The sequence below is a fragment of the Uranotaenia lowii genome, chromosome 3, assembly GCF_029784155.1.
Source record: "Uranotaenia lowii strain MFRU-FL chromosome 3, ASM2978415v1, whole genome shotgun sequence".
NCBI classification, from domain to species: domain Eukaryota; kingdom Metazoa; phylum Arthropoda; class Insecta; order Diptera; family Culicidae; genus Uranotaenia; species Uranotaenia lowii.
Window position 1 is genome coordinate 97,687,968 of NC_073693.1, and position 26,326 is coordinate 97,714,293.

A 26,326-nucleotide genomic window follows, 5' to 3' on the forward strand; every position below is an offset into this window, starting at 1 on the left:
CAAGCATAAGAGCACTTGGAGTAAATTGACTGCATCGTAACACTACTCGCATTATCTTGTTTTGTATTCTCTGCAGCCTTTACGTTTGTGTATCTGATGCATGTAGCGCAATAGTCAAAGAGTGGCATAATAACAGATTTTACGTAGATAATTTTTGACCACAAAGTCATATACATATCTGCTAAAAGCGCCGATGTGGTCTAGCGGATAGACTGGCGCGAGTCTGGTTTTGATATGCCAGGCGTACTGGGTTCGATTCCCGGGATCGGCAAGAAAACTTTTGGATTCGAATCCCTTAAGTGGCCGACAGGTAAGATATGTTTCCTGATATAACTGACTATATAATAAGCATGTTCAATAAGTTGTTAGCTGGCCAGATATATACACGGATCCCGGAATACCTGTAAGAAAACTAGCCCACCTGATTGACTCGTTCTTCCAAAATAAACCTACATCAATACAATACATTCACTCCACAACAGTTCATACGAAGCCATGGGATCCGGGTATGGTGTACGCGCTGCATTGGAGATTTGTCGAACTTAATAATCTAAAAATGCATGTGTGAGCACATACTCAGGCAGAAACTGTGGTGAATCCGTGCACCATGGTGGATAACCAACATGCATACAACATACAGAAAGTCATATACATATTTGCTTATCCGACAAAGTATTCCATATTTCATGGCAATCTTCTTGACAGTGTAGTTGATATGAGCTACGAAGTTCAGCTTTTCATCTATTCGTACTCCTAAGTTAACTTGGCGTACTCTTTCGATTGCACATCCACCGATAAACAGATGAACCAGCTTCAGCGTTGCGATTTCCAATAACCATCCAGTTGGTTTTAGTAAGATTCAGACACAACTTTCTGTATTTCAAAAAATTTGAAATATTTTTTGAATCCGCATTAGCTTCTTGTATAACGAGTTCTAAATTTTTACTGCTCCAGTGGGAGACTCAGTCATCCGCAAATAGTTTGAGACGACCGTTCTGTAAACATTTTTTCATCTCATTGATGTACAAGATAAATAACAAGGGACCCAACACACTACCTTGGGGGACACCTAAATTGTTTTCTCTATATCAAGAATAAGATTACCATTTTCAATGTTGATCTTCCAATTACGAAGTAATAAATTCACAGCAGATTCTGTTGAGTGTTGTTTCCTGAATCCAGACTACTCGGCGATAAGTATATCTTTGGACTCAATGAATCGTAAAAACTGCCTTTTAACTGCTAACTCTAGTACATTTTCTTGGATTTCCAATATGTTTGTAGGGCGGTAAAGTGATTTCTCTCGCGCATTCTTCTCTTTTTCAATAGGAACAACTGTTGAATATTTCCACGTATCTAGAACAATCCCTGATCGAAGACTTGTGTTTATAACATTTCGTAACGGATTTGCTAGTAAAGACAAAGAGTCTTTGAAGATTCTCAAGAAAACATTTTCAATACCCACAGTGGGTTTCAAATTGTTCACGATTTCATCAAACTTTTGACTACTTATTGCTTCAAATGTGCGAAATTTTCCGCCGGTATAAATAATCTGCTCAATGTAATTATTGGAACTTGCCGGAATACTATCATGAATTTGCATGACACTATCGATGAAGAAGTCATTGAACTTCTGCGCAATTTTAGATTCATCTGTTATTTCAACTCCATTGAATGAAATCGAATCGGCATTGGCACCATTTGTACTTATTAAACGTTTTATCGTTTTCCAAAGTAGTTTACCATTAGATTGATTGAAGTGCGTTTATTTGGGAGGGTGCCGTGCGCCAAGCGATTAAGCACCATTTTACCATTAGATTTGTTTTTCTCCAATTCATCTTGAATAGATTTATCTTTTGCTACTTTAATTTTACGCGAATACTCATTTCTCATAATTTTGTAATTACGCCAGCTTCTTTCACATTTGTTTCTTAAGAATGTTTTATACAGTTTGTCTCTTCATATCACTAAGATTTCTTGAGTACCATTGGTTTTTTGATTTTTTATTCAGTTTGTTTTTTCATATCACTAAGATTTCTTGAGTACCATTGAGTACTAGAACCAGTACCATTAAGTACCAGTTTTTCACGAACTCTTTTTTGCTGTACAAGTGCATTAACACTATTCTTCAATAATAAATGGATAAGTCTTACCAACTCATTAAAATCTGCGCATCTCAATGTTGGCAATCCTGCCTCAAGCAGCAGCTTTGCTATAAAGGAATTAAAAAAAAAATAGTTTAAGCTTATCTGAGTTTGCTGAATGAATTTTCATGCAATTATAGCCTTTTCAATGAAAAATCAAAACTCGATGCACTAGTCCGGGTATCGAGAAAAGGTACGGGAATCGACAGTAAATTTTCGCGGTGGCCTTATATTAAGACTTTTCTGAAGTTTTTTGAAAAGCATTGGAAATTTACTTCATTTTCTCATCATTCCTTTTGTTATTATTTATTCAAAACATTTTGTACTAAATCTGTTTTCGTACAATCTCATTGAAAAAACTTTTAGTTTGATTTAATAAAAAAGCCTACAATTTTTGAGTACAAAAGTGTGAAATGTGTTTTTGTAATTTAGGACTATAGTATAATTTTCGCCATCTTCCTTGACCCGAAAGTTCTGGAAAATAAGTGCGCATTATTGCTATAACCGGTATTAAATGTCACACACAAAGATTTTGAATGACAGCGCATTCATGAATGTTTTTCTAAAATATTTCACAAATTTATTACTTTAAAATTGCTTAAATCGATATAGAAATAATACTTTCGGAAAAAGGACATTGATATTCGGATCACTTTCTTCCGTGCTCCTCCAGTGACTCCAAGTGTTTCCAGGAAATTTGCCTCGTTATTTTACTACCGCTCTCTTCCTCAGCTTACGATTACACCCAGATGCCGGCAGTGTATCATTTCGACAGTAAAAGCGCCTGTCTGAATGCCGACCCAGCTAACCTGTATTGCGTAGCCCGGCAAGTCATCAAACCAGATCCTTCCTCCTCGGTGTGGAACATGATACAGGTAAGTAAGTCACTTGTCGAATCCTTAATGTCGATTTAAAATTTATCGTCTAATGTTTCTTCTTTCATAGCATCATTCCAGAGAAAAAACGGACACTCGGAGGAGTCTGCTGGATCGAGGATTCTGTTTAAGTAAATGTGAACAATTAATGAACGGTTTGAGCGAACAGGAACGAGCGTCCTACGATCAGGCTAAATTCTCCATTGATTATTTTGTGAGGACATTTTTGTATTTTTGGAAGTCTTCTGTTAAGTTTATTTTTTTTATTTCAGTATATTTGGGGTGAGAAATTTTTCCCGGATGCGCAACCGTTTAAACAGAAGTACGGCCGATTGGTTAACATCTGTCTCAACTACCAGCTACGTAAGAACTACAATTTGACCAGCTACTCGGAGATAGAATACTGTGTGGGATCAGAGGCTCTGAACAAACCGCTAACAGGGTTACACATCATATTTGGCGCTATTTCCGGGGTTGCACTCTTGCTGGTGTTGCGTTCCACGTGTAGGGATTTAATTCTGTCGAAGAAAATCAACGATGACGCAAACTACGAACCCGTCGACGATATCTGGATGGAATTTTCTCTTAAACGAAGCTTCCGCCGCTTGCTGGTGGTCCCTCGAACTAAGCTTCAGTGTGATTTTGCATTCGTCGAATCGGTTCGAATTGCCGCAGTCATATTGATCATCGCAATTCATGTCCTGATGGCCTACGGATTCAGCCCCTTGGAGGATCCAAAGACCATGGAAAATGTGCTCGGTAGTGCGGTGTTGAGAATGGCATCGACCATTTTCCCATTTATGGTGCATATGTTTTTTACTATCAGTGGAATTTTGCTGGCCGTGAATTTTCTGGAGTTTACCGAAACCAATCCACGGGCACAGTGGAAATATTTAATAGCTGGGGTTACAAGCCGGTATTTGAGGTGCGTGATTAGTCATCCCCTGAAGGCAAAGATTCATGATAATTATTTTAAAATTTTCAGAATCCTGCCAACGTTAGCCATCGTGTGGTTGTTCCAAGTTTCCTGGTTAGATCATGTCGGAAGTGGGCCAACTGCTCACAGTTTGCTGAAGATAGAATCTAATTTTTGCAAAAAGAACGGATGGTTGAATTTCCTGTTTGCCAACAATTACTTCAAGTTCGACGAAATGGTAAGTTGAGAGATTTTGAGCATTAAACTTTTCAATTAAACAATCCCATTTATAATTTGACTATCGGCCAAACTTATTAACACCGTCGAAATCTATAATAATTGGTATACATAAAGGTACCTTGAAGAATTTATGCTAAGGCTTTCGCTATTATTTACTGCTTGAGACTGAGGCCGATGACATAGTGAATACGATGCGATGCGATGCGGTGAATGCGGTTCAATGCGGTGAACCACATTTGATGAAAATGTATGTGAATCGCTTAAACCTGACATACTCAACGCGGCGAAGCAGATGTCAATTTGTTCCGCCGCTCGAGTTCGCGTAGGCTGCGTCCGTAAATTTTCCGCCAATTCGCATCGCATCGCACTCACTATGTCATCGGCCTGAGACTTCTAACTTGTGACGTGAGACAGATTTCATGTCTCGAATTTTAAGTCCCAAGTCGCTTGAGTCTGTTTCCTGGTCTCAAGAATCAAGTCTCAGATCTCTAGTTCCATTTCTCATGTTATAGGTCTCATATCACATATCTCAGATGGCAAGTGTCAGATCTAAGATGTTAGGGTCTCAAGTCTCATTTGACTGAGGTCTCAGATTTCATGTATATTGTTTCAGATTTAGAACTGATCTCAGTTCCAACTTAAACATTTTTATCGGATTTCAAAACAACGCTTATGGTATGTCTGCTTGGCTGAAAACTTTGTTCTAACTAGTGTTATCTATGTAACCAGAATCAAGATAGCAGAATGAATATAAATTTGAAATTATGATGCAAATTCAATCAGAAAATTATAACGCTTCGCTAATTCACAAACTATATGTAAAAGGTGGTGAAATTTATATTCAGCTGACATGGCGAATATAAACGACTTCAGAACAAAAATAAAACAAGGGCACCCAGAATAATTTTCAAAAGGGTGAACTCGTTTTGAAAAATTTACATTTTAAATTTGTATTCTGACCTATAGAAATTGAAGTTTGGCTTTTTCGGTCTTGGATGTAGATCGAACAATGATTGTTTTTGAAAATTGGTTATTTCAAAAACAATCGTTGTTCGATCTACATCCAAGACCGAAAAAGCTTAATTCACATTTCTTTATATCATCCACGGTCGAAAAAATAAACCTAAATTCTAACTAATTTACATGAGAAATTTCTATTTTGATTATGTATAAGATAAGGATGTCAGGCTTATATTTTGAGTTGAGATATTGATTTTCAATGCAGATTTTAGTTTCAGAATTTATGTTTCAAATTTCCAATCATGACTTAAGTATCCAGATTCTTATTTCGAATTGAGATTTCAGCTTTGAGATTCAGAATCAAATTTAAAATTTAAACGACAAATTCAGTTAATCGTTTTTATTTCAAATTTTTGACTTAGATTTATTACACACCTAGGTCTAGAAAATGAAAATTATCTCTAAACCGATTTCCGCTTATCGGAGAGCTGAATCCCAACGGTTTTTTCAAGCGATCCCTGGATTAATTCCAAATTAGGTGAAAATCAATAAAAAAAACATAGGTAATAACTTACTTTTTTTCGGATGGCCTTAAGAAAACATCAAAGTTAATCAAATTTTAATTTTTAAACTTAATAGTCAATTTTTCCAAAGACCGTGAATAATTTTTACTGCTGAAAAAAAAAGTTACTAAAGTTTTATTTTTGATCTCTTCTTCCCTTTCGACAAAGTTTAAAAATTTGAAAATAATGTTCAAGGAATTTCAAAAGCAATATGTGTCCGCGATGTGAAGGTCAAGCGCGTAATAGTAGATACGCATGTCCAAATCCTTTGTTGTTTAAAAAGCTTAGGAATATTACAATTTCGGATTATATCGTACGTGATCGTTGATCTATGAAGGAACTTTTTTTAATGAAACCAAAAACGGAATAATATTGAAGGGAAAGGACAGAGAGGGTGATTTTTTCGTTGGTAAAGTTCTAATGAATTTGATTTTGCATACTGAATTATTACCACCTTGAATCATGAATTGTCAGGAGAAAATCGATTAATCATTAAGACTGTTAAGACATAAAACAATGATCGGTAAACGAAATAAGCAGCAGATAAGATTTGAGTTGTTTTGAAAGGTAATATTTTCATTAGAAGGTAAGATGGTCATTACATAACCCTTTCCTCACTAGATGTAAAAAATTAAGATCGATCAATCGAATGCCAATTGGGCAGGCATCTAAACGTTTGCGTCATACCTGTCGTAAATAAATGACCCTCAAAATTTCATTGATTTTAAAACAGTTACGTAAGTGATTGACTCGTTTATGCAAATAACTCATACATCTACACGTCAAGCATTCAATTCCGTACCGTAATAAAGAATGCAATTAAGCGCATGCGTTGGCGAAACTGGGGTGAATCCGTACACTCATGGTGGCTGATTTACATACATACATACATAATGTTTAAGGAATTTTAAATTAAACCAATTATTATTTTGAACGTTAAACTTATCTAATATGAATTTTTTTTAGCATCGGTACCAAAAATGCTATCTCAGATATGGGATTTTCATTTAAGATTCAAATTCCATGTGTAGATTGATCAGATTTCAGGACAAGGTTTTTGATTCAGATTAATATCTTGATTTAAACCTTCAAATGAAGATTTCATATTTTGAATTGCGATTGAGCCCATATTTCGTGTTCAGATTTAAAAGTTTTGATTCATATTTCAGATTGGAAAACTCTGCTGCAGAACTCAGATAAGACACGAATGCCAAAAAATAGCTGTCTTAAAAAAAATCCAGGTTACAAGTCCAGTATTTACTATTTAGAGATTTGCACTCCATGTTTAGAGTCAAATTTGGTTTAAGATTCAAACTTCCAGTTTGATTCTTACACTAGAATTCGCGTTTCAGGCTCAGATTTAAGTTGCAAATTTAGCTTCATATTTTTGTTGATTTATACAGTTGCCCTTCGAGTAGTTGTGTAATTTTATTACACCAGGTCAAGAAAATGTTAGGGAAAACAACATTTTTAAGAGCAATTGAGATTCGAACTTCATACTTCCGAAGCGGAACTGAGATTCAGATTCCTGATAAAACCTTCTTACAAATTCAAAATTCAAATTATTGGTTCATATTCAGATTCAAACTTTCATTCAGAGTTCTGATCTAGATTAACCTTCCTTTACGTTTGAAAAAAAGGACAATTAGCCGAACTACTGATCCGATTTTCATAAATTATACCATTTTGGAATCGTCTACATGTTCACATATGAAAGAAAAAATTTATAACAATTTTGTTGGTGTCTGAAAATTGAGTCGGAAGACAAAATAGCCAAAAAAAGATAGAGTTTTTGAACGCCTGGTTGAAATAATGGAATTTCACTATGTCTGCTAAATTTTGGCGTACTTAAAGATTTATTTAAAATAATACAAGTTTTTGGTTTCCGATGTAATATGTCATGAATGGAAATATAAGTGAAAATAAAAAATCATTGAACTTCTTCTTGAAAACCATTTTTTACTAAATAAATAGCTTATATTTATAAAACAGGGCTGATAAATTATGTATTCTACAGATTAAGATTCCAGATTTTTAGAGAAGTTTTTTAACCGAGTTGCAAATTCATGTTTCATAAATTTAAATGATGACACCTGGCACTCAGCATCTTTAACCATCATCCGAATCACCATGAGAAATATTCACCTGTGAGAGATCCTGGAGTGTTAATTTGACTAAAACCTGAGCTAAACTAAAACTTTCTAAATCTCTCTTGTTTCTCAACCGATTTGTACAAATTTTATATTTTTAAAAACTTTGATATGTTTCTCAGACAATATTCAGCTAGGTACAACAATTGATTTTTACGTTATTCGAAATCTTAGAAAAAAATCCGAAAAAACACCCAAGCAACCAGAATTCCCTTCAAAAGGGTTCATATAAGCTTAATCAGCTCTCGTTTCTGTCTAAAGAGATTGCTTATCAGACCAAATTTTAAGTTATTAAAGCTACTTTGAAGTTCGTTTAAGTGGCTGAAGAGAATGCTATTCAGCCTCTAAGAGAATGTCGAAAAAACTTCTACGCGCCGAAAATGAAAATACGGTTGACAGATTGCTCAGACAACCAGATGACAGATTACTAGATTGCCGGTCTATCATGGTCTATCTCTTTTATTTTAATTATAATTCTATAGTTTTGATTACAAAAACTATTTACGCTTAGAGAATTGAACCACTGCTCGCTAAGTTGCAATGAAACTCACCAGCCTCTCGACCAATCCAGCAATAGTTAGTTACCACTGTAATAATCAGTATTTAAACTTAATGTCATTTGAGATCGCGTACGAGTGATGATTGAATGGGTTGGTCAATAGATTTTACCTTATTTCGTTTTAAAGAACTTTCAGTGCACTTAATAAATAATAATTAAAATTTACATCATCAAAAATTTATTCGAATCTCTAAAAATCACTGCGACAAAAAAAAACTGCGCCACTATGCAAATTGAATTCCAAATCACCGGCAGAAAGCAGGTACTCAAAGCAGCGCGTTAGAAAGTGTTTAGCGAACGTCGATTCTTGAAAGAAGTTGCATTTAAAGCGCTAAGAAGTTTCGTTATCGATTTTTTCACCTTTCAAAAGGCGATTTGTTCAGACAAATGTGAACTTCGGTATTCCATCTTTAAGTAAAAACGCGACTTTGGGTTCCTTGGGCATTAGACTTAGTCGACAAAGTTGTTCAGCGGAAAATTTCCTTAACAGAATTTATAAATTGGCACAAAAAACATCAGCTGGATCGATTCCACAGAAGAATCACAAATGATGTTGATTTTTCAGTACAAAATATTCGATTTTCCCATACAAACCTAAAAGTTCAAATTTACTCATGTAAACGTTATTTAAAAATTCTGCAAAAAATCATGGATGAGTTTTAGACCAAAACGAAGCTTTTAAGACCCGAGGAGTTAAGAAATTCAAAAATGACCCCGAATCCACTCAGTCTATTGGGCATGCTTCGGAAAAAGGATATGCATATATCAGCGATCAATCAACCAAAAAAATATCACTTAGTATCCATGGAAGCTGAAGTTTAAAGCTATACGTTGCGCTCAAGGATATAATTTTTCAAATTTTTAAGATCATGACAACAACAAAAATGTGAAAAAGTGGTTTAAAACCGTATTTTTCAGTCAATGAACCATCAAAATTTTTTAAGTCACACTAGATAAATTTTGAAAAAAGATTGGAGAGTTGACGCAATTTGGTACATTTAGGCATCTTTAGATTTTTAAAATACGAAGCACAGATTTTTTTTTACGAATTATCAAAGGTAGTTGTTTTTCCATCTTTTTGTTAATTTGCCATTGCTCAGATTTTCTAATATTTCAATTAAACTTTGCACTAGATTTTAGGTATATCAACGCAAGATGTCCGCAATAAATTTATTTTCAACAGTACTACAGTAAGGCAATTTTCATACCGATTCTAGTGAAGTAAAACTACGGTTTTTACCACTTTTTAACATTTTTGTTGTCATGATATTGAAAAATAAAAAAAAAAATAATATATTTCCTTTACGCAACATAAAGCTTCTAATTTCAACTTTCTTGGACAGTAAGTGAATTATTGTTTGGGCATTTGGTAGCTGATCTATAGCCTTTTTTATCTAAATAAGCATGCTTTTCGGTTTTTTTTCTTTGACTAAGCATATTTGAGTTACATTAAAAAGTATCCAAAACTAAAATTTTTGTAGAAATCGGAAGAGAGTTGTCAAATTGACACTCAATGTCTAATTAGGGTTTTTTTGTCTGACCTTTCAGGGAACGTCTATAAAAAAAAGGAATTATACATAATTGAAGATTTCATGAATTAATTGAGGGCCCCAGAAGATTTTTTTTTATTTAGATGCGCCTGAATAAAGATACAAGCCCCCAAACTTCTAATATAGTGTCATATAGTCACTCAAAAGCTATAGGGTTAAGATAAGAAATTTAAAAAAAATACAAATGGGTAAAAACAATTATTTTTCCCGCTGTTGGTTTTTAAGACAAGATTTAGAACTATTCCTAACTTAAATTAGCGCACTCTTGGATAATGACGTCTAAGAAATTAATTCTTATTTTTTTTTTCAAATTAAGATAAGCTAATGTTTCAAAAAAGCGTTTGAATAAAAAGGTATCACTCAATTTATTCAGTTTTGTGCTTACAGAGCAAATCGGAATCATCATCATGTTGTGAAACGCGTTTCCTACAGCTTTCTCTTGTGTTGTGATACAAGTATAACGAATAGAATTCATGAACGGGTACATTCTCACAAACAATTTGTAACGAATTGATTTTGATCATCCGTTCCATTCAATCAAATCATGAAAACAACATTCAATCTCGGTGTCCTTTAATTTGATTTGAAAAAGGAAAATATATAGGGGAGAGTGGGGATACTTGATCCCTATTTCTTATTTTCACCATATCTTTTTGGAAAAATTTAGCAACTCGCCGTCTTTGACATTTTATGACAGCTTGTAACTTCAAGTTTCTATGCTCCAAAAATTAAAACGATACTTGAACCCGTTGTAGAACTAGAACCATTTTTGTGGGAGTAAAAAAATTGCGATTTTTCTGAAGTTAGGGGAGACTTGATCCCCTATTGAAGGAGATTTGATCTTTTATTCAGGAAGCCCTAATTCTTGTATAAAAATCAAACAAAACCGCAAGATAGAATGTTAATTGACTATTTTGGTCATGTTTGTTCTCATTTCACTATTCATAGCAGACATAAGAAGAAAATTCTATAACTTGGCCTCAACGCTAATAACATTGCATACATAAAGGCGCTATTTTTTACACTTTAGAGAAAATTAATTATTTTTGCTCTTTTCTTCAGAAAATTGTTTGATAAATATTAGTTTTTGGATATATATTATTAATTTCGTAATCAGCAATCATAACGATCAATTCAGAAGAAGAATATGCCGTTTGGAAGGGGGATCAATTATACCCAACTCTAGGGGATCAATTGTACCCATAATCAACATTTTAGAAAACTTTTTCTGAAAAAAGTTGAGAGTTTTTCATTGCTTTGAAAATATGGCATTATGAAGTTCATTTTACGCTCGAACGATTGATACATTGGAACAAATATTTTTTTTTTTCATAATTTTCCCATGTAAGGAACATTTTAAAGTGATGAAAAAAGATCTTCAAGTTAAATTTTGTGAAATTTTTTAAACAAAGTTCAATTACTCAAACAATTATTTTGTTAAAAAATTTTAAACTACAAGCATTGTTATTTTGCTCATTTTGGCACATTTTTCTAGAACATTCGATCTTTGTAAGACATTCCAGTTTCGAGATATAGCTAAGGAATCAAGTATCCCCAGGGATCAAGTATCCTCATTAGACTGGCCCATAACAAAAAAAATCCTTATATTCCACGCGGCACCCCCTGGGTTGGTGCATTTAGGTGAAAAAATGACTTTCTGAAAGTTTCAGGTCATTTGGCAGAAGCACGAGCTGGCGCAAAGGACTTGAAATTTGTATGAAGATTTTCGGAAAAATGTATGAAAAATCGCCATACATTCACTCTTTGTGTTCTAAAATATGTTCCCAGTATGCTAGAAAGCTCAGAATTTCAGGAATTGTAGTTCAGACAATGAAAAACAAGTTTGTAGAAGATTGTGACGCGATATGAGTTGATTGTGATGAGTTATTTGCAATTGAATGTGTGATTGTCGCATTTCTTTGATATAACGTGAACGGTGTATGGGCTAATAATCGCACTAATTTGATCGCATCGTCACACAATGAGAACAAAATATATAAAATTTGTGTCCCCGGCAAAGTTGTAGCTGATTCTATAACAAAAAGTTGCAACTATGCCGAGGACACAAACTTTCTTTCTGTTATCTTATGTGTGACAATGCGATCAAGTTATAACTAATAATCCATCAATATACCGTTCACGATATATCGATGAAATGCGAAACAAATCACACGTTCAATTGCAAATAACTCATCACAGTCAACTCGTATCGCGTCACAATCTTCTACAAACTTGTTTTTCATTAATTGAACTACAATTCCTGAAATTCTGAGCTTTCTAGCATACTGGAATCATATTTTTGAATACAAAGAGTGAAGGTATGCCGATTTTTCATACATTTTGCTGAAAATCTCCATACAAATTTCAAGTCCTTTGCGCCAGCTCGTGCTTCTGCCAAATGATCTGAAACTTTCAGAAAGTCATTTTTTCACCTTAATGCACCAATCTAGGGGGTGCCGCGTTGAAAACAATGTTGTAAAAATCATCCCATACAAATTTGGGCCAGTCTAATCCTCATTCTCCCCTACCTATAATCCTTCAATGGAAGTCTTCCGTCAAAACTTGTTGAGCTACCTCTTGTTTCCGAACTTCTTTAGGCCAAGATTTTATTTTGGGACACTCGAAAAGAAGGAACTCAAATAGAAGAAATTGGTCCTTGTTCTATTGTCAATACTTCAAGTCCATCAGATAAGCCGTGTATTGTCAAACGGACAAAGTTATTCTCGGAGTTGTCGGCCATTTGAAGGGACGTTTTGAATCAAGTTCCTTTCTTGGATTAATTTTCTGAAGTGAACTTCAGTGACGTGGGTCTCTAAGCTGGCAAACTGAATCAGACTTATGTCAGTCTAGAAGAGTGGGCAGCTCTGTGCTGAATCTTAATTGTAAATTGAATATTGGAATTTTGATATCATACTCACATTTTAAGCGGCTATCGAATTGAAGACCTATGTTTTTGGTGATTTGTCCTGGGGGGCATCCAGCTTCTAGAAACCTTATTTGACGCGCTATTTTCGATGTTTTTTTTTTTGGATACAGGTCAAGGTATTTTTTCCGATGCTAAATGCTCCTCATCTAATTCTCTGACCCGTTTTCATTTTCGTGCTGACGTCGTTAGTGACAGATATATATTTTAACCGCGAATGGGACAATTAATTTATCTAAATCCACGAAAAATCAACATAGTTTAATCCCTAAACATGTTCATGAATAATTTTTACTTAGGTTATATTCATCAGTGACTTTTTGTTTTGTTTCAGTGCTTGCAACAAACCTGGTACTTGGCAGCTGATTTTCAATTCTTCATCGTAGGAATGGTGATAATGATATTTTTGTGGAAATACCCCAAATCTTCGGGTACCGTCATCTGTTCGATGATAGGATTTTCAATTATATCCCCAATTCTGAACACCTACTTCCACAATTTCGCTGGCGTCGTGATCTGTAGCTTGAAGTAACATTTTTCTTGGTTGACTTTACTTTAGAACAAATCTTATTCAGGGAAACTCTTTTCCAGGGATATTCGCTTTTATCTTTTCACGAACGAGTGGACCGAAAAAGACTATGTTCTGGCACATCCGCATACTTGCAGCTACTTTTATGGGCTGATAGCCGGCATCGTGTATCATCGAGCTCAGAAGGATCGCGACTACCTTTCGAAGCTGAGAATCTATCACGTGCTGAAGAAGGTAGCCCCGTTGATGGTTCTTTTGCTATCAGCACCAGCGACGTTTTTCTACCGGCTGGATCGCCAAGAATCGTCCCTGTTCAATGCCATCTATGCCTCGGCTCATCGGAACTTTTTCGGTACCATGTGTGGAGTTGGATTGCTGTACGGGGCCACCGAAGGATGCGCCAAAATGGGCGCCATCTTTAAGCATCCCATATTGCTAGCAATTGGGCGCCTGTCGTTTTGTGTCTATATGGTTCAGTTTAACGTATTTCGTTCTATGTTCAGTGATATCCCGGAAAGAGGTTTGGTGTTGGGCATAATGAGTTATACGCAGATTCTGATTGCAATCACAATCCTCTCTTACGGATTTGGCTTTTTAACATGTGTTACCATTGAACTACCGATGGCAGGAGTTATCAAGCGTTTGAGAAGTAAGGTTGGAGGTGAAAAAAGCAAGGGCACGAGCGAAGGTGCCTGTACAAGAACTGTGAAAAGTCCTAAGGGTAAAATTGATGATTTTAGTGAAGTAAAACGGAAAACAAGTTAACCCAATAAACAATATACTTTTTTTATTTAAGAAAGAAAAGGGTGTGTCCCGATATGCGCCTATTAAGCAGAATAGCAGAAATATTTAAGCAGAAAATTATATACACATGAACAGACATCTGTTTTCCATACATTGGAGTAATTTTTATGTTGATTTTTTTTTTAATTTCATCAATATTTGATTATCATCAGAGTAAATTTTCAGCATTTTTTTTCCATTTTTCCAATATTTTGCCACCTGTTAGATGTGTGTAATGTTGTACACAAGCTTGCTTTCATGCTGCTTATGAACTGTTCGAAAAGCTTTTTTTGTATTGACGCAATTTATTAAGCTTATTAAGGCGTTTGTTTTATGCAACAACAGCAACGAATTGATTTTTTTTATCCAACCAAATGAAATTATTCACTATCTCACCATTTTATAAAAATCCGTTTGTTTACGCGATCCAGCAACAAATATTCTATATTTTCCACTGTACCTGGAGAAGTTCTCTATTTGTTTTCTGGTGATAGTTATTTGTTTTATTTCGGTAGAAAAAACACTATTTTTCTAAATTTTGGTAGAAACAGAAAGGCTGGCGCTATATGTTCTCGGGGTGGGTCTACTCGGCAGCACTGGTTACCGCAGTTATCGAGCTTTTGTGTAGGAGAAAATTTTTCGCAATCATTGTGGTTATTTCGCAGTATTAATATATAAAAAGTTCGCAGAATAGTGATTAAGCATTCGGAAAGTTGATGAATAGTGAATGCAACTGGCTTTTTTCGTGTATAAAGTGAAAAACTTTACTTCAAAGTGCTGTGGAAATATCGCCTTGAGAACAAAGGCCATCATTAATTGATACAGTGGTCCTTTTCACTCTTCAGGCCATTTCTCTCTCACACAAGGCTATTATTGCGCCTTGTTTGCCGTCATCTCGAAACCTGTCTTATAAACGATCAAAACGATCAGTTTGAAGTCTGTCATCTGTAAGTTTGCCATAATTTTTTTTTCTTTTTCCTGACGAACAGCAAGTGAAAGGCAAATGCAAACATCTTGTGTCAATAACAACAGAAACGTAGACAATGTGTGACCGGTGTTTATGTTCGTAAAATAATTATAATCATCAAGTATTTATGGTTTTCAGATTAAAAAATCCTCTGTGAAATCTCGAGTGCACGATCGTCAACAAAGCTGTGCACAAATAGCGTTGAAAATTCGGACACAAAGGAACGAATTTTCGAACGTATCTTTAGTGTGAATACCACAAAATAGCTAGTGCTAACATACATCTTACCAACCACCAGCTGTTCGGAGAGATAGACAATTTTGTCATATTTTCTCGGAACACACTTTTCGCTAACAGAAATTTGGACGATCAGGAACGAATCAGCAAAATATAATCATCAAAAGTAAGTTCCATCATTTAACCTTACATTTTAATTATAAATTAATCAAATTCAATCACGTCTTTTTTTTTTTATTGTTATCGTTATTACAGTTTTTTTTTTCTGACTTGCTCAAACATCTTAATAATATATACATATGTATATGTAAGCAATCAGCTGATAATATGTACTTGCATAAGGCTAATAAAAATCATAACATGTTTACTCTGAACCGACAGGCATGGATCCGAACGGTTCTAAAACTCAAACTTTGCCGAAAAATGTTGACCCGGGTAAGCAATTGGGTGAAGACGTTGATATGTTAGAAACTCTATCGGCGGAAGATATTTTATCATGTTCCTCATCAATTTTGAACAGCCCGCTACCATACAATCCCAATGATGAGGGAACCAACAATAGAGAGGATCCATCAAATCTTACTATCTTAAATACTCCTGTTATGTCAAATGTAAAAGATGTCCATCAGTCGGAGGCTCAAGAAGGACCTAGTTCATGGATCTATTTGAGCGGTGCAGGCAAAAAACGCTTGAAAAAATTAATTGCGGAAGGGCGTAGCACGGAAGAGGCGCGCCAGATTCTGCAATCAAACTCCTATCTGTCGACCAACACTCCTCAGACAGACCCTAACAAAAGAACTCGTTATGTTGATCAGAGTTGTTCTAGCAGTGGGGGATTTCCTCAACCCAAAAGATTTTGTGAGACAGATCGTAATTCTCAGCAAAATAATTATCAGAAAAACTCATTAAATTTTCGTATGGAGCAATTGCGCTTCAATCCTAATGAAGGAAAAATACTAGATAACAATCCAAGAAACACGTTTAGAGATGTAGTTAGTCGAGTGAAGGTCGGCATACTTCCGACAAACTACCCTGATGTTATACTAAGCCCCGAACAATTATTCCACACTCAGTCCAGAATACTTTCGCTAATAAAACAACAAAAAAACAAAGAAATAAAACCTAAATTCGAAAATTGCTCTATCAAACCAGGATATTTAATAATTACTTGCAAGAACCAGGCAACTGCTAACTGGCTTTCTGCAACCATTTCAACGGTCAGTGAAGACGTCGGAATCGAGCTTGAAGTTGTCGAAGAAGACAGAATCTCTCGTTCGGAAGTGCTCATTGGATTCTTTAAAGGAAGTGCACAAGATAGCATTGAAGAAATATTAGAATACATTGATAGTCAAAATTCGGGACTGAACGTCAGCGCCTGGCAAATTCTTGACACATATACCATAAATCAGATTCATAAGGAAATGGTTTTTGTAGTTGATGGTCAATCCATACATGCTTTAAGACAAAGCAACTTCCAGCTGGACTTCAAATATGGAACAGCGTTTATTAGAAAAAGGGACAATCGCAAATCGCAAAACAACAACCGCGGTACAAATTATCGCAGAAACTATCAGCGTCAATATCGACCTGATAGGAATACGTATCAAAATCCTCCGGAAGCTGCCTACGTTTATGCAGCACCGACGAACAGTAATGGTTACGAACATCAGCATGATCCTGAATACGCCAATTATCGCACGGATTCAAGGATGGTATCAAATTCATCATGGCAACACAAATATATCTATCCAGCTCAACGAAACACAAATACCTAGTTACGCACGCAGCAAGTCGAATATAGAAATATAATTCCGTCTACTGAGCCTATGTTTCAGTCACATGATGACCAACAAGCCTCAACGAGCTCTTCACGGCAACTTGAAACGCCTGGTGATCCAACCGCAGCTGTATTAAACTGTAACAAAAATGATCAAGTTAATTCAAGCTAATTTAACAAGAACCTTGGGCACACAACAACAAAATACTAGGAATAACAACAAATAATGGTAAGTTATTATATGATTCACAAGAGAGCTACCCTAGAGCGGCTATTCTAGTTGATAAAAATCTTAATTTTCTTCCAATCACAGAATTCATTAAACGGGATATCGTGGCCATTTTGCTGGAGATGCCAACGCCTAAGGGAAAAACAGAAATAGTAGTGGCTTCTGCCTACTTTCCGGGTGATATAGAAGAAGCACCCCCTGCAATTGTACAATCATTCGTGGCGTATTGCAAAGCTCAAAATAAAAAGTTTATAATAGGGTGTGATGCAAATGCTCACCATACGGTATGGAATAGCACAGACATTAATGCGAGGGGGGAACGTCTGCTTGAATTTATAACATTCAATAATATACATTTATGTAATAAAGGTTCTTCGTCTACTTTTAGAAACGCAATTAGAGAAGAAGTTCTTGATTTAACATTATGCAGTCCATTATTGTCAGAAAATGTTGAAAATTGGACTGTTTCTGACGAAATATCACTATCCGATCACAATCATATCTTATTCGATCTCAAAGCTCAAAAAGAAAAATTGGAACTGTATAGGGATCCACGGAAAACAAAATGGGACCAATACATCTCAAATTTATCTCAGGCTGAATCTCACGTCATGAGTGATATCCGAACATGTCAAGATTTAGAGGCGGCAGCAAAACACTTGTCAGACAAAATTACAAAAGCCTTTGAGGTAAGTTGTCCAACTAGACTACGCTGTGCGCACAGGGATGTTCCGTGGTGGAACAAAAAATTAGAAAAACTGCGGAAAAATGCACGTAAACTTTTTAATAAAGCTAAATTAACATCTCAGTGGGATATCTATCGAAAGGCCTAAACTGAGTACAATAAAGAAGTTCGAAAGTCGAAGCGAATGCATTGGAAGTACACATGCGAAACTATAGAAAACACCTCAGAGGTAGCACGGCTACAAAAAGTTCTTTCAAAAGATCACAGTAATGGTTTAGGAACAATTAAACGTAAAGATGGAACATATACTGATAATGTAGAAGAGACCCTAAAAGTTTTGATGGAAACACACTTTCCAGATTCAATATTATGCTCTGATGATACTAAAAATACTAGTTCAGAACTGAGGACAAACGAACATAATGAAATGGAAGAAACCTTACACAGTAAAACCTCAACGATAGAAACAGTCGTTACTGGAGGCCGTCTGAAATGGGCCATTTCTACAATAGAACCATACAAATCTCCAGGAAAAGATGGAATTTTTCCAATTTTGCTCCAAAAAGGAGTACAATTTGTTATTCCAAGGCTAGTTAGCATTTTGAAAGCCAGTCTAACACTTGGGTATATTCCAAAGTCATGGCAAGAAGTAAAAGTTATTTTTATACCTAAAACGAATAAAAAAGACAAAACATCACCTAAGTCGTTTAGGCCAATAAGCCTTTCATCAGTATTTTTGAAAATAACAGAAAAATTGTTAGATGTATTTATTAAATCTAATTACTTAGCAGCATATCCTTTTAACAAATATCAATTTGCATATCAAGCAGGAAAATCGACAGTAACTGCTTTACACACTATTGTATCTAAAATAGTAAAGTCCGTGGAATCTAAAGAAATAGCTCTTGCCACGTTTCTTGACATAGAAGGAGCTTTCGATAATGCTCCTCATAATTCAATGCGAAGAGCAATGCTAAATCGTTGTTTTGACTCTTTTGTTGTGCAATGGATTTGTACAATGCTGTCTGATCGGAAAATTACTGCCTGTTCAGGAAGCTCTTCATTATCAATTAAAACAACTAAAGGCTGTCCTCAAGGCGGGGTACTGTCACCGCTCTTATGGTCGTTGATAGTAGACGATATTTTATCGAGCCTAGTGAATTGGGCTACGAAGTTATTGGCTTCGCGGATGATATAGTGATTCTTGTTCGCGGAAAATATCCTGAAATTTTAGTGAACAGAATGCAAGCAGCACTGAAATATGTGTCAAAGTGGTGTTATCGAGAAGGACTTATTGTGAACCCCGCAAAAACAACCGTAATACCATTTACAAGGAAAACCAAACTTAATTTGGGCACCCTAACACTGAACGAACAATCCCTACACTCAGAAATGAAAAAAATGTAGATTTATTATTTTTCATGTATTTTCAAGCTTCACCGTGCCCACTTCCAGAATTATTTCTCGCCGTGTAATAACTGAAATATTTCTCATCGAGAAATATCTCGGTTATTAAAATTTATGCATTGAGAAATATCTACGACAGTGACATCTGGTGGTGGTAAATTAAATTGAATTTAAATCGGTGGTTATTTTTCAGGCTTATTTCATTGATAAGAGAATTGTTATGCATTTTTCAAATATTTGAGAATTTTCAAGTTTATTTTAAACATTTTTAAATAACATACAATATGAAAATAAAATTTTTCTTTCAGATATTTCAAAATTGTCGAAATAATCACTATTTAATTTTTTCGTTGAAAACGAATCATGCATGCGGTGATAGCGTTCCTGAAATTGAAAGAATTGTTTAATTTGCGCATTGAGTACACTTGTTAGTGATGATTACCATAAAACCGCAGACACCAGATACCCAGACTGATCAGTGGCGCTTGAATCCATACAACTACAAGTCGCCCAGAATCATACGCCATCTGTCGGGGCATCGTGAAACTACAGTGCTTCGTCAAGAAAAAAAATTACACTTGATAATTAACAAGCCAAATAAAAACCGTCTTGATTGAATCACCTATTAGTATTTGAAATTCTATCTCAAATATTTTCATTATCGTTTTTGTCTTCAATGTTAATTGTTTACTTTAATTTACTGTATCATAATAAGAGATGAATGTTATACAAACAATGACTGTTGATCGATTGAGATGAAAAAAATACAAACGCAACGTTATAGCGGTCCTTAGTTCAGAGCCAATTAATTTTGAGATTCAGTTTTGATTTCAAAATTAATTTATCCGGCTGAGTTACAGTATGAAAGTTATAATGTCTGTTATAAATAATTCATTGAGTTTGGAATTGTTCGTCTTAATCTGAAAGGTTGATTGCGATCAAAAAGACAAACTGTATGGATATAACTCCTTTAAAAACTTGAATTCTAATCTATCTTAACTGTTTCTTGGCTCGTACCTAGATAGGTTTGAGGAGTGAAATAAGTTATTGACATAAATTGAATAATATTTAAATGTGATAAATGTATTGATAAGTCCTTAAATCCTATTTGCCGCTGGAAGTGTTCGTGATATAATGCTGGTAATTTCACTAAAATTTATAAATTTTTGGAAAAATAACCTCAGAAACGACCGTGTTTGTCGACGGGGTATTTTTCCCTGCTCAAATGTGCGTGAGAAATGTAAAAAAAAAACAACTGTAATGGCCATTTCGCGTGAGCTTTCGTTACGTCGTAAGAAACGTCTTGAAAATTCACAGAAAATTGTTCCAAAAGTTATCAAAACAACTTTGAAATTTGTATTTCACATATAGAATATGTTGTCCAGGCTACAAAATATTCTAAATGGAAAGAAGTTGCTACTAGTTTGTTTTTTTTTTTCGTAATAAAATTGTTTGTTTACATTTTGTTTCATACGACGTAATGAAAGCTCAAGCGAGATTTTGGCATAATTCTGGACTGGACTGGAAAATTAACCTTGAAAGCGACCATGTTTTTAGACTTTTATCCCTATCTTAATCCGTACACGAGAGCAATTGCGCGTGAGAAACGTCAACTTAAAAATCTTTTATTCGAAAAAAATTGTTGAAAAAATGCACTGAATTTGGAATATTTCAAAATGTATGTTTCAAATCCATTTCTTTTTGCTTCCGAAATTTTTTCACCTTTGACATTCAATCAAATTCTTTGATTCAAAATTTTGTTAAACCCATATTTCGAAAGTAATTAGTTAACTAAATGGATCCATTCTCCAAAAAACTATAATTTTGAATAAGGGTCATTTTAATGTTCCCTAACCGATGCCCAGTAAATAAGAAATAATTTCACAGAGCTAAACTTATATATCGATTTCAATGCTTTTCCACACCACCAAAACGAATTTTGAATGGTAAAAGAACAGTACTATCCTGATGCAAACGAAAGTCATTTTTATTTTCTTGTCGTTTTATGGAATGTCAAATATCGTATGTCTGTGTGAGTGAATTCATTTAATGTTTTGATTTTGATGTGACGAATTCACGTTTGTTTTATTTTACCCATGGATAAAATCAATTACACGTGCGATATTCAAAAAATGGTTCGAAATATAACTAAAAAAATAATAAAAAATAACTTAACAACAGAACAGGAAAAGCTAAGCTATTCTTACAAAACAGACTCGGATAATTGAGATTGTTTGTCAAGAATCATCATTATGTCAACCAACGCTCTTTGTTAGAAATTGTACTAAATTTGCAGGAAAATGCATCATCTCGAAGCCAAAAATATTTTTTCCTCAACTGCCTCTTCCAGTGGGCGGTAAAGGGCTAGTTTGATATCCAAGTTTAGTTAGATATTTCGAAAAGAAGAGATTTCTCGAATGTGACTAAATTTTTCATAGAAAGGGAAGTTTTAGGATTTATTGGAGAAAATAGTAAATAAAAATCTGACACCGGTTTTTTGTTGTAGATGGTGACTTAATGGTATATTTCGTTGTTGCGATTTTCATTAAGCTTCTTCTGTTAACAGAACATTGCTTTACAAATTTTGTAAATATCACCTCTACTTTTGTTTTATTCAGTTTTTGTAAACCTCTATAAATGCGGCAATTCGGCTAGGTGAAGGGTTTTGAGAAACTCTAACTGAAACAGATTATTCAATAAAATTTTGTAAGAATCTCGTCTATTCAACTGATTTAACAGTTCTAAACAGTAATATAATTTAAAGCCTCATTCAATATACTGTAGTTTTGCAATATACAATTAGTGAAATGTTTTTACGATGTTTGTCGTTTTCTCAACAAGTCCTAGATCGTTTTATAACTATTTACAAATAATTGAGTTTGTCACAATATTTTTCTACTCGGGAAACTTGAACTTGACGGAGGTTTCGGTGTTGACGAAATCTTGCAGTTGAAAGTGATCTTCACAAATGAAGCCAAAGATGTCATAAAATGGTTATTTTTCAACCACAACACAATAAGGAAGTGGTGCAGATAATCTCAAGTTTTCATTCAATTTTCATTTATGTCGAAGTCGATGATTTTTTTATAAGCTTTATGGTTGAATTCTAACCACATTTGGTTAATACGCTCCAATTCAAAAACGGTTCTTTAGTGGTTTTCGAAATAGGGGGAATTCGTCTATGGCCGGACATCGCCTATGGCCGGACAACATAGATTTTTCGAAAACACAATATCCTAATAATGTTTTAACGCCATGAAAATAAAGTAAAGGGTAGCCTGATATGGTGTTAGAAATATGGTAATCCAATCTGAAAAGGTAAACCAATGATAGGCATCTAAAGCTTTTGCCTAGTAGAACGGAGAGGATCGCCTAAACTTTGCATTTGTATTGAGGTCAGTTTTTACGGCTTGTAAAATTTGAACTGCACATGAACGACATCGTTGATTGGTTATCTTTCGACCACAGTAGATATGAGATAACAAAAAGGATGTTCAATCGAAATATTAGGAAAATGAAAAAAGTGCGATTTCTCTATGACCGGACACCAAATTGTTGTCTATGACCGGACAAGAAAATATTTAAAATGATGGATGTTTTCAACTTGAAACTTTCATTTTTTCATCTCTATAGCACCCCCAAATGGTTAGCTGAAGATAAGGGTTCAAAAACGAAACTATTTTGGTCCTCTGAGAAACTTAAGATTTTGCTGTCCGGTCATAGACAATTTTTCTCTAATTTTTTCGAAACAAATGTTTCATTCTGGTTTGTTAAAAACTGGCTGGCTTCATAGAACGTTCAGTATTGGAAAACATATATTCACAATACTTGTGCAAGTGAATTCAGTCATTTTGCTACATTTTTGTGCCATTGGTGACAACTTTGTTGAAGTAATTCGTAGTGTCCGGCCATAGACAACACTTTTGGAAATGAGTGAAAATTAACATGAAATGATTTCTCTTACCGCATGAATATGTTGTAAATTTTTTTTTTCTAATATAGTTAAGTGATCATAATATTGAAACTCTTCAAATCAGTAGAGGAACCAATATTTACAAAAATCTATTTTTGAAGTTATTGCTTAAAAACCTTAAGTGTCCGGTAGTAGACGACTTCCCCCTATATCGTGTTATTTTTTTTCTATCAAAAGTAGGTAATCAAAAACGACCGTGTTCATCACTAGATGTAAAAAAACAAATAGCACAATGCAAATGTGTGTGTGATATATCGAGATTTTTCTTTTGTGTATGTGGCTGTTAGTTTCACGATAACCCGTAGATAGCGCTGCGGAACAAGCGCCAAAATCAGCCTTCAGTGGTCAGTCTGGGTATCTGGTGTCTGCGATAAAACTGATCATAGGGAGATCCACGACATCCGCATTAGTATTAATTTATCGTGGAAGAATTGAACCATCAGGTTCTCCACATGTCCTCGAAAGACGTCCAAATTTGTTGTTGATGTATCTGGAAATAAGTAAATAGTTCTTAATTTTTTTTTCTTAATTTTTTATGGTTTAAATACGGATTTTTCGTTCCCATGAATACATGAATATAATTTTACGTTTGAAAATACGCTCACCCACCTTAACATGCAGCACCCGGTTGGGACTTGCGGCACTCTTATGATTCTCAACAGGTTATAATTCCTTCACTTCAGAGATCCGTTTGATCGAATTGGATGTGCACGAGGTATCCAAGTTTCCACCGGATTTACTTTTGTTCTATGCACTGAAAAACTGACCATGTGAGGTCGGCCGTGCATCGACACTGGTTTTCCGTTCCAGTTGACGGTCATATTGTTTAAGCGGTCACCAATTTTCCGAGTCCATTGTGGATGCGTCGTACATGTTTTAAAATCAAAACATTCGCGACGATCAAAACAAAATGCCATCGATCCATCAACAAAAGAAAGAAAAAGAAAACCAAAATGACAGGTTGAAATGTTTCGCACTCTAAATTTTATGCACAGAATGATTTCTCAAGCAGAAATATTTCCAAAGTATTAAAAAATAATAACCCGATACCTATTTTTAAAGGACTGAAAAAAATATTGGCCTGGTAATTACAGAAAACATAAAAAGAAATAATTTTTGTATTTTATTCATTTCTGAGTGTAAGTTATAGTTCTGACACTAAATTTCTAGGCATTGTGCTTGACAAAAAGCTAAATTGGAATGCCCATATCAAACAAATAATGGATAAAGCTACTAAAGCCTTATGGATTAGTAAACAAACTTTTGGCAAAAAATGGGGCTTGAAACCAAGAATGATACATTGGATATACTCGGCCATTGTGAAACCAAGAATAACATATGCAGCTCTTGTGTGGTGGCCTAAAACCGAAGAAAAGACTACACAAAAACTTCTCGGAAAACTACATAGAACTGTTCTATTGTGCATAACTGGTGCTATGCGCAGTACCCCTACAAAAGCTATGGAAGCGATTCTTTGCATTCTTTCTATTCATCAATGTGTGCAGCTTGAAGCAAAGAAGCAAGCTCTGAGACTTGAAAACAATATTATGCATGCAGAAAAAATCCAAAATATGAGCGCTAATAAACATAGCAGTTTTGCCTACTAGCGACACGTCACACACGTCGCGACGTTGAATGAAAATAATAACGACGCAACGCGAGTTTCCTAGGAGACTTGAAGCGTGCGATTGATGGCCTTAGGAAAATGTACAGTAAATAACATAAACAATGTTCATCGAAATCGCCTACTGGACTGAAAAAAGAAAAACAAACCCGCGAATGACAGGAATCTCGCTAGTAAAAAAGCGTCGCTAGTCCTACTGTCGCTATTCGGTTTGGTGCTATACACATAATATATCACTTACAGGGAAAGCCAATAGTGGTCACCTAAAAATTCTCGACAAATTTAAAATCAATCCAATAATTTGTAGCAACAGAGATTGGGTCTTGGCTGAACCCATTTTCAAACATTCTTTCAATGTTCTAGAGCCTGATCGATTTACATGGAGCTCAGGTGGCCCCGAGGTACGATCAGGATGTTTATTATTCTATACAGATGGATCCAAAATGGACAATGAAGCTGGTGCAGGGGTAACTGGTCCCGGCGCAAATATATCGATATCAATGGGAAAGTGGGTGACAGTTTTCCAGGCCGAAATCTACGCTATTCTCGAATGCACAAACCTTTGTTTAAAAAGAAGATACAAACATGCAAATATTGCAATTTTTTCAGACAGCCAAGCTGCACTTAAATCATTAAAATCATTTAAATGTACATCAAAACTGGTATGGGAATGTATTGAGGCACTTGAAAATCTTGCACAGAACAATTCAGTTACTCTATATTGGGTGCCAGGGCACTGCGGAATTGAAGGCAACGAAAAAGCTGACATGCTAGCTAGACAAGGCTCTTCAATTCCGTTTCTAGGTCCTGAACCTTTTTGCAGCGTGTCTCGTTGCTTTTTAAAAATGGAAATAAGAAATTCAGAAAAAAGCATCATTGAACGAAACTGGAAAAACATTGAAGGAGCAAGACAAGCAAAGCGAATGATTGTTCCAAATATTTACAAATCGAAAAAGATTATAACATTATCAAAAAAAGATTTAAAAAGTTTTACAGGATTGGTTACAGGACACTGTGAATGTCGATATCATCTAAAACTCATGGGAAGAAGTCAATCTGACATTTGTCGTTTTTGTCAGACTGAGAAGGAAACATCGGAGCACCTTCTATGTGAATGCCCTTGTCTTATATCAAAAAGAACTAGTTTACTCGGTAAAGGAATTTTAGATCCTTCTGATTTATTTTCTTTAGGTTCCAATAAGGTTGTTAACTTCATTCGTGTTGTTCTTCCAAAT

The 26,326-nt window shown here is 35.0% G+C and overlaps 1 protein-coding gene across 1 annotated transcript in view; it reads left to right on the forward strand.

Moving 5' to 3' along the window:
• LOC129752454 (uncharacterized) overlaps positions 1–14,174 on the forward strand; it is a 30,048-nt gene extending 15,874 nt beyond the window's left edge. Inside the window, exons 2-7 of the mRNA XM_055748232.1 lie at positions 2,877–3,019; positions 3,090–3,233; positions 3,292–3,944; positions 4,005–4,173; positions 13,215–13,408; positions 13,472–14,174. Of these exons, the coding sequence (XP_055604207.1) occupies positions 2,877–3,019; positions 3,090–3,233; positions 3,292–3,944; positions 4,005–4,173; positions 13,215–13,408; positions 13,472–14,174 (2,006 nt within the window). The remainder of the gene's footprint in view (positions 1–2,876; positions 3,020–3,089; positions 3,234–3,291; positions 3,945–4,004; positions 4,174–13,214; positions 13,409–13,471) is intronic.
• Positions 14,175–26,326: the final 12,152 nt, after the last annotated feature.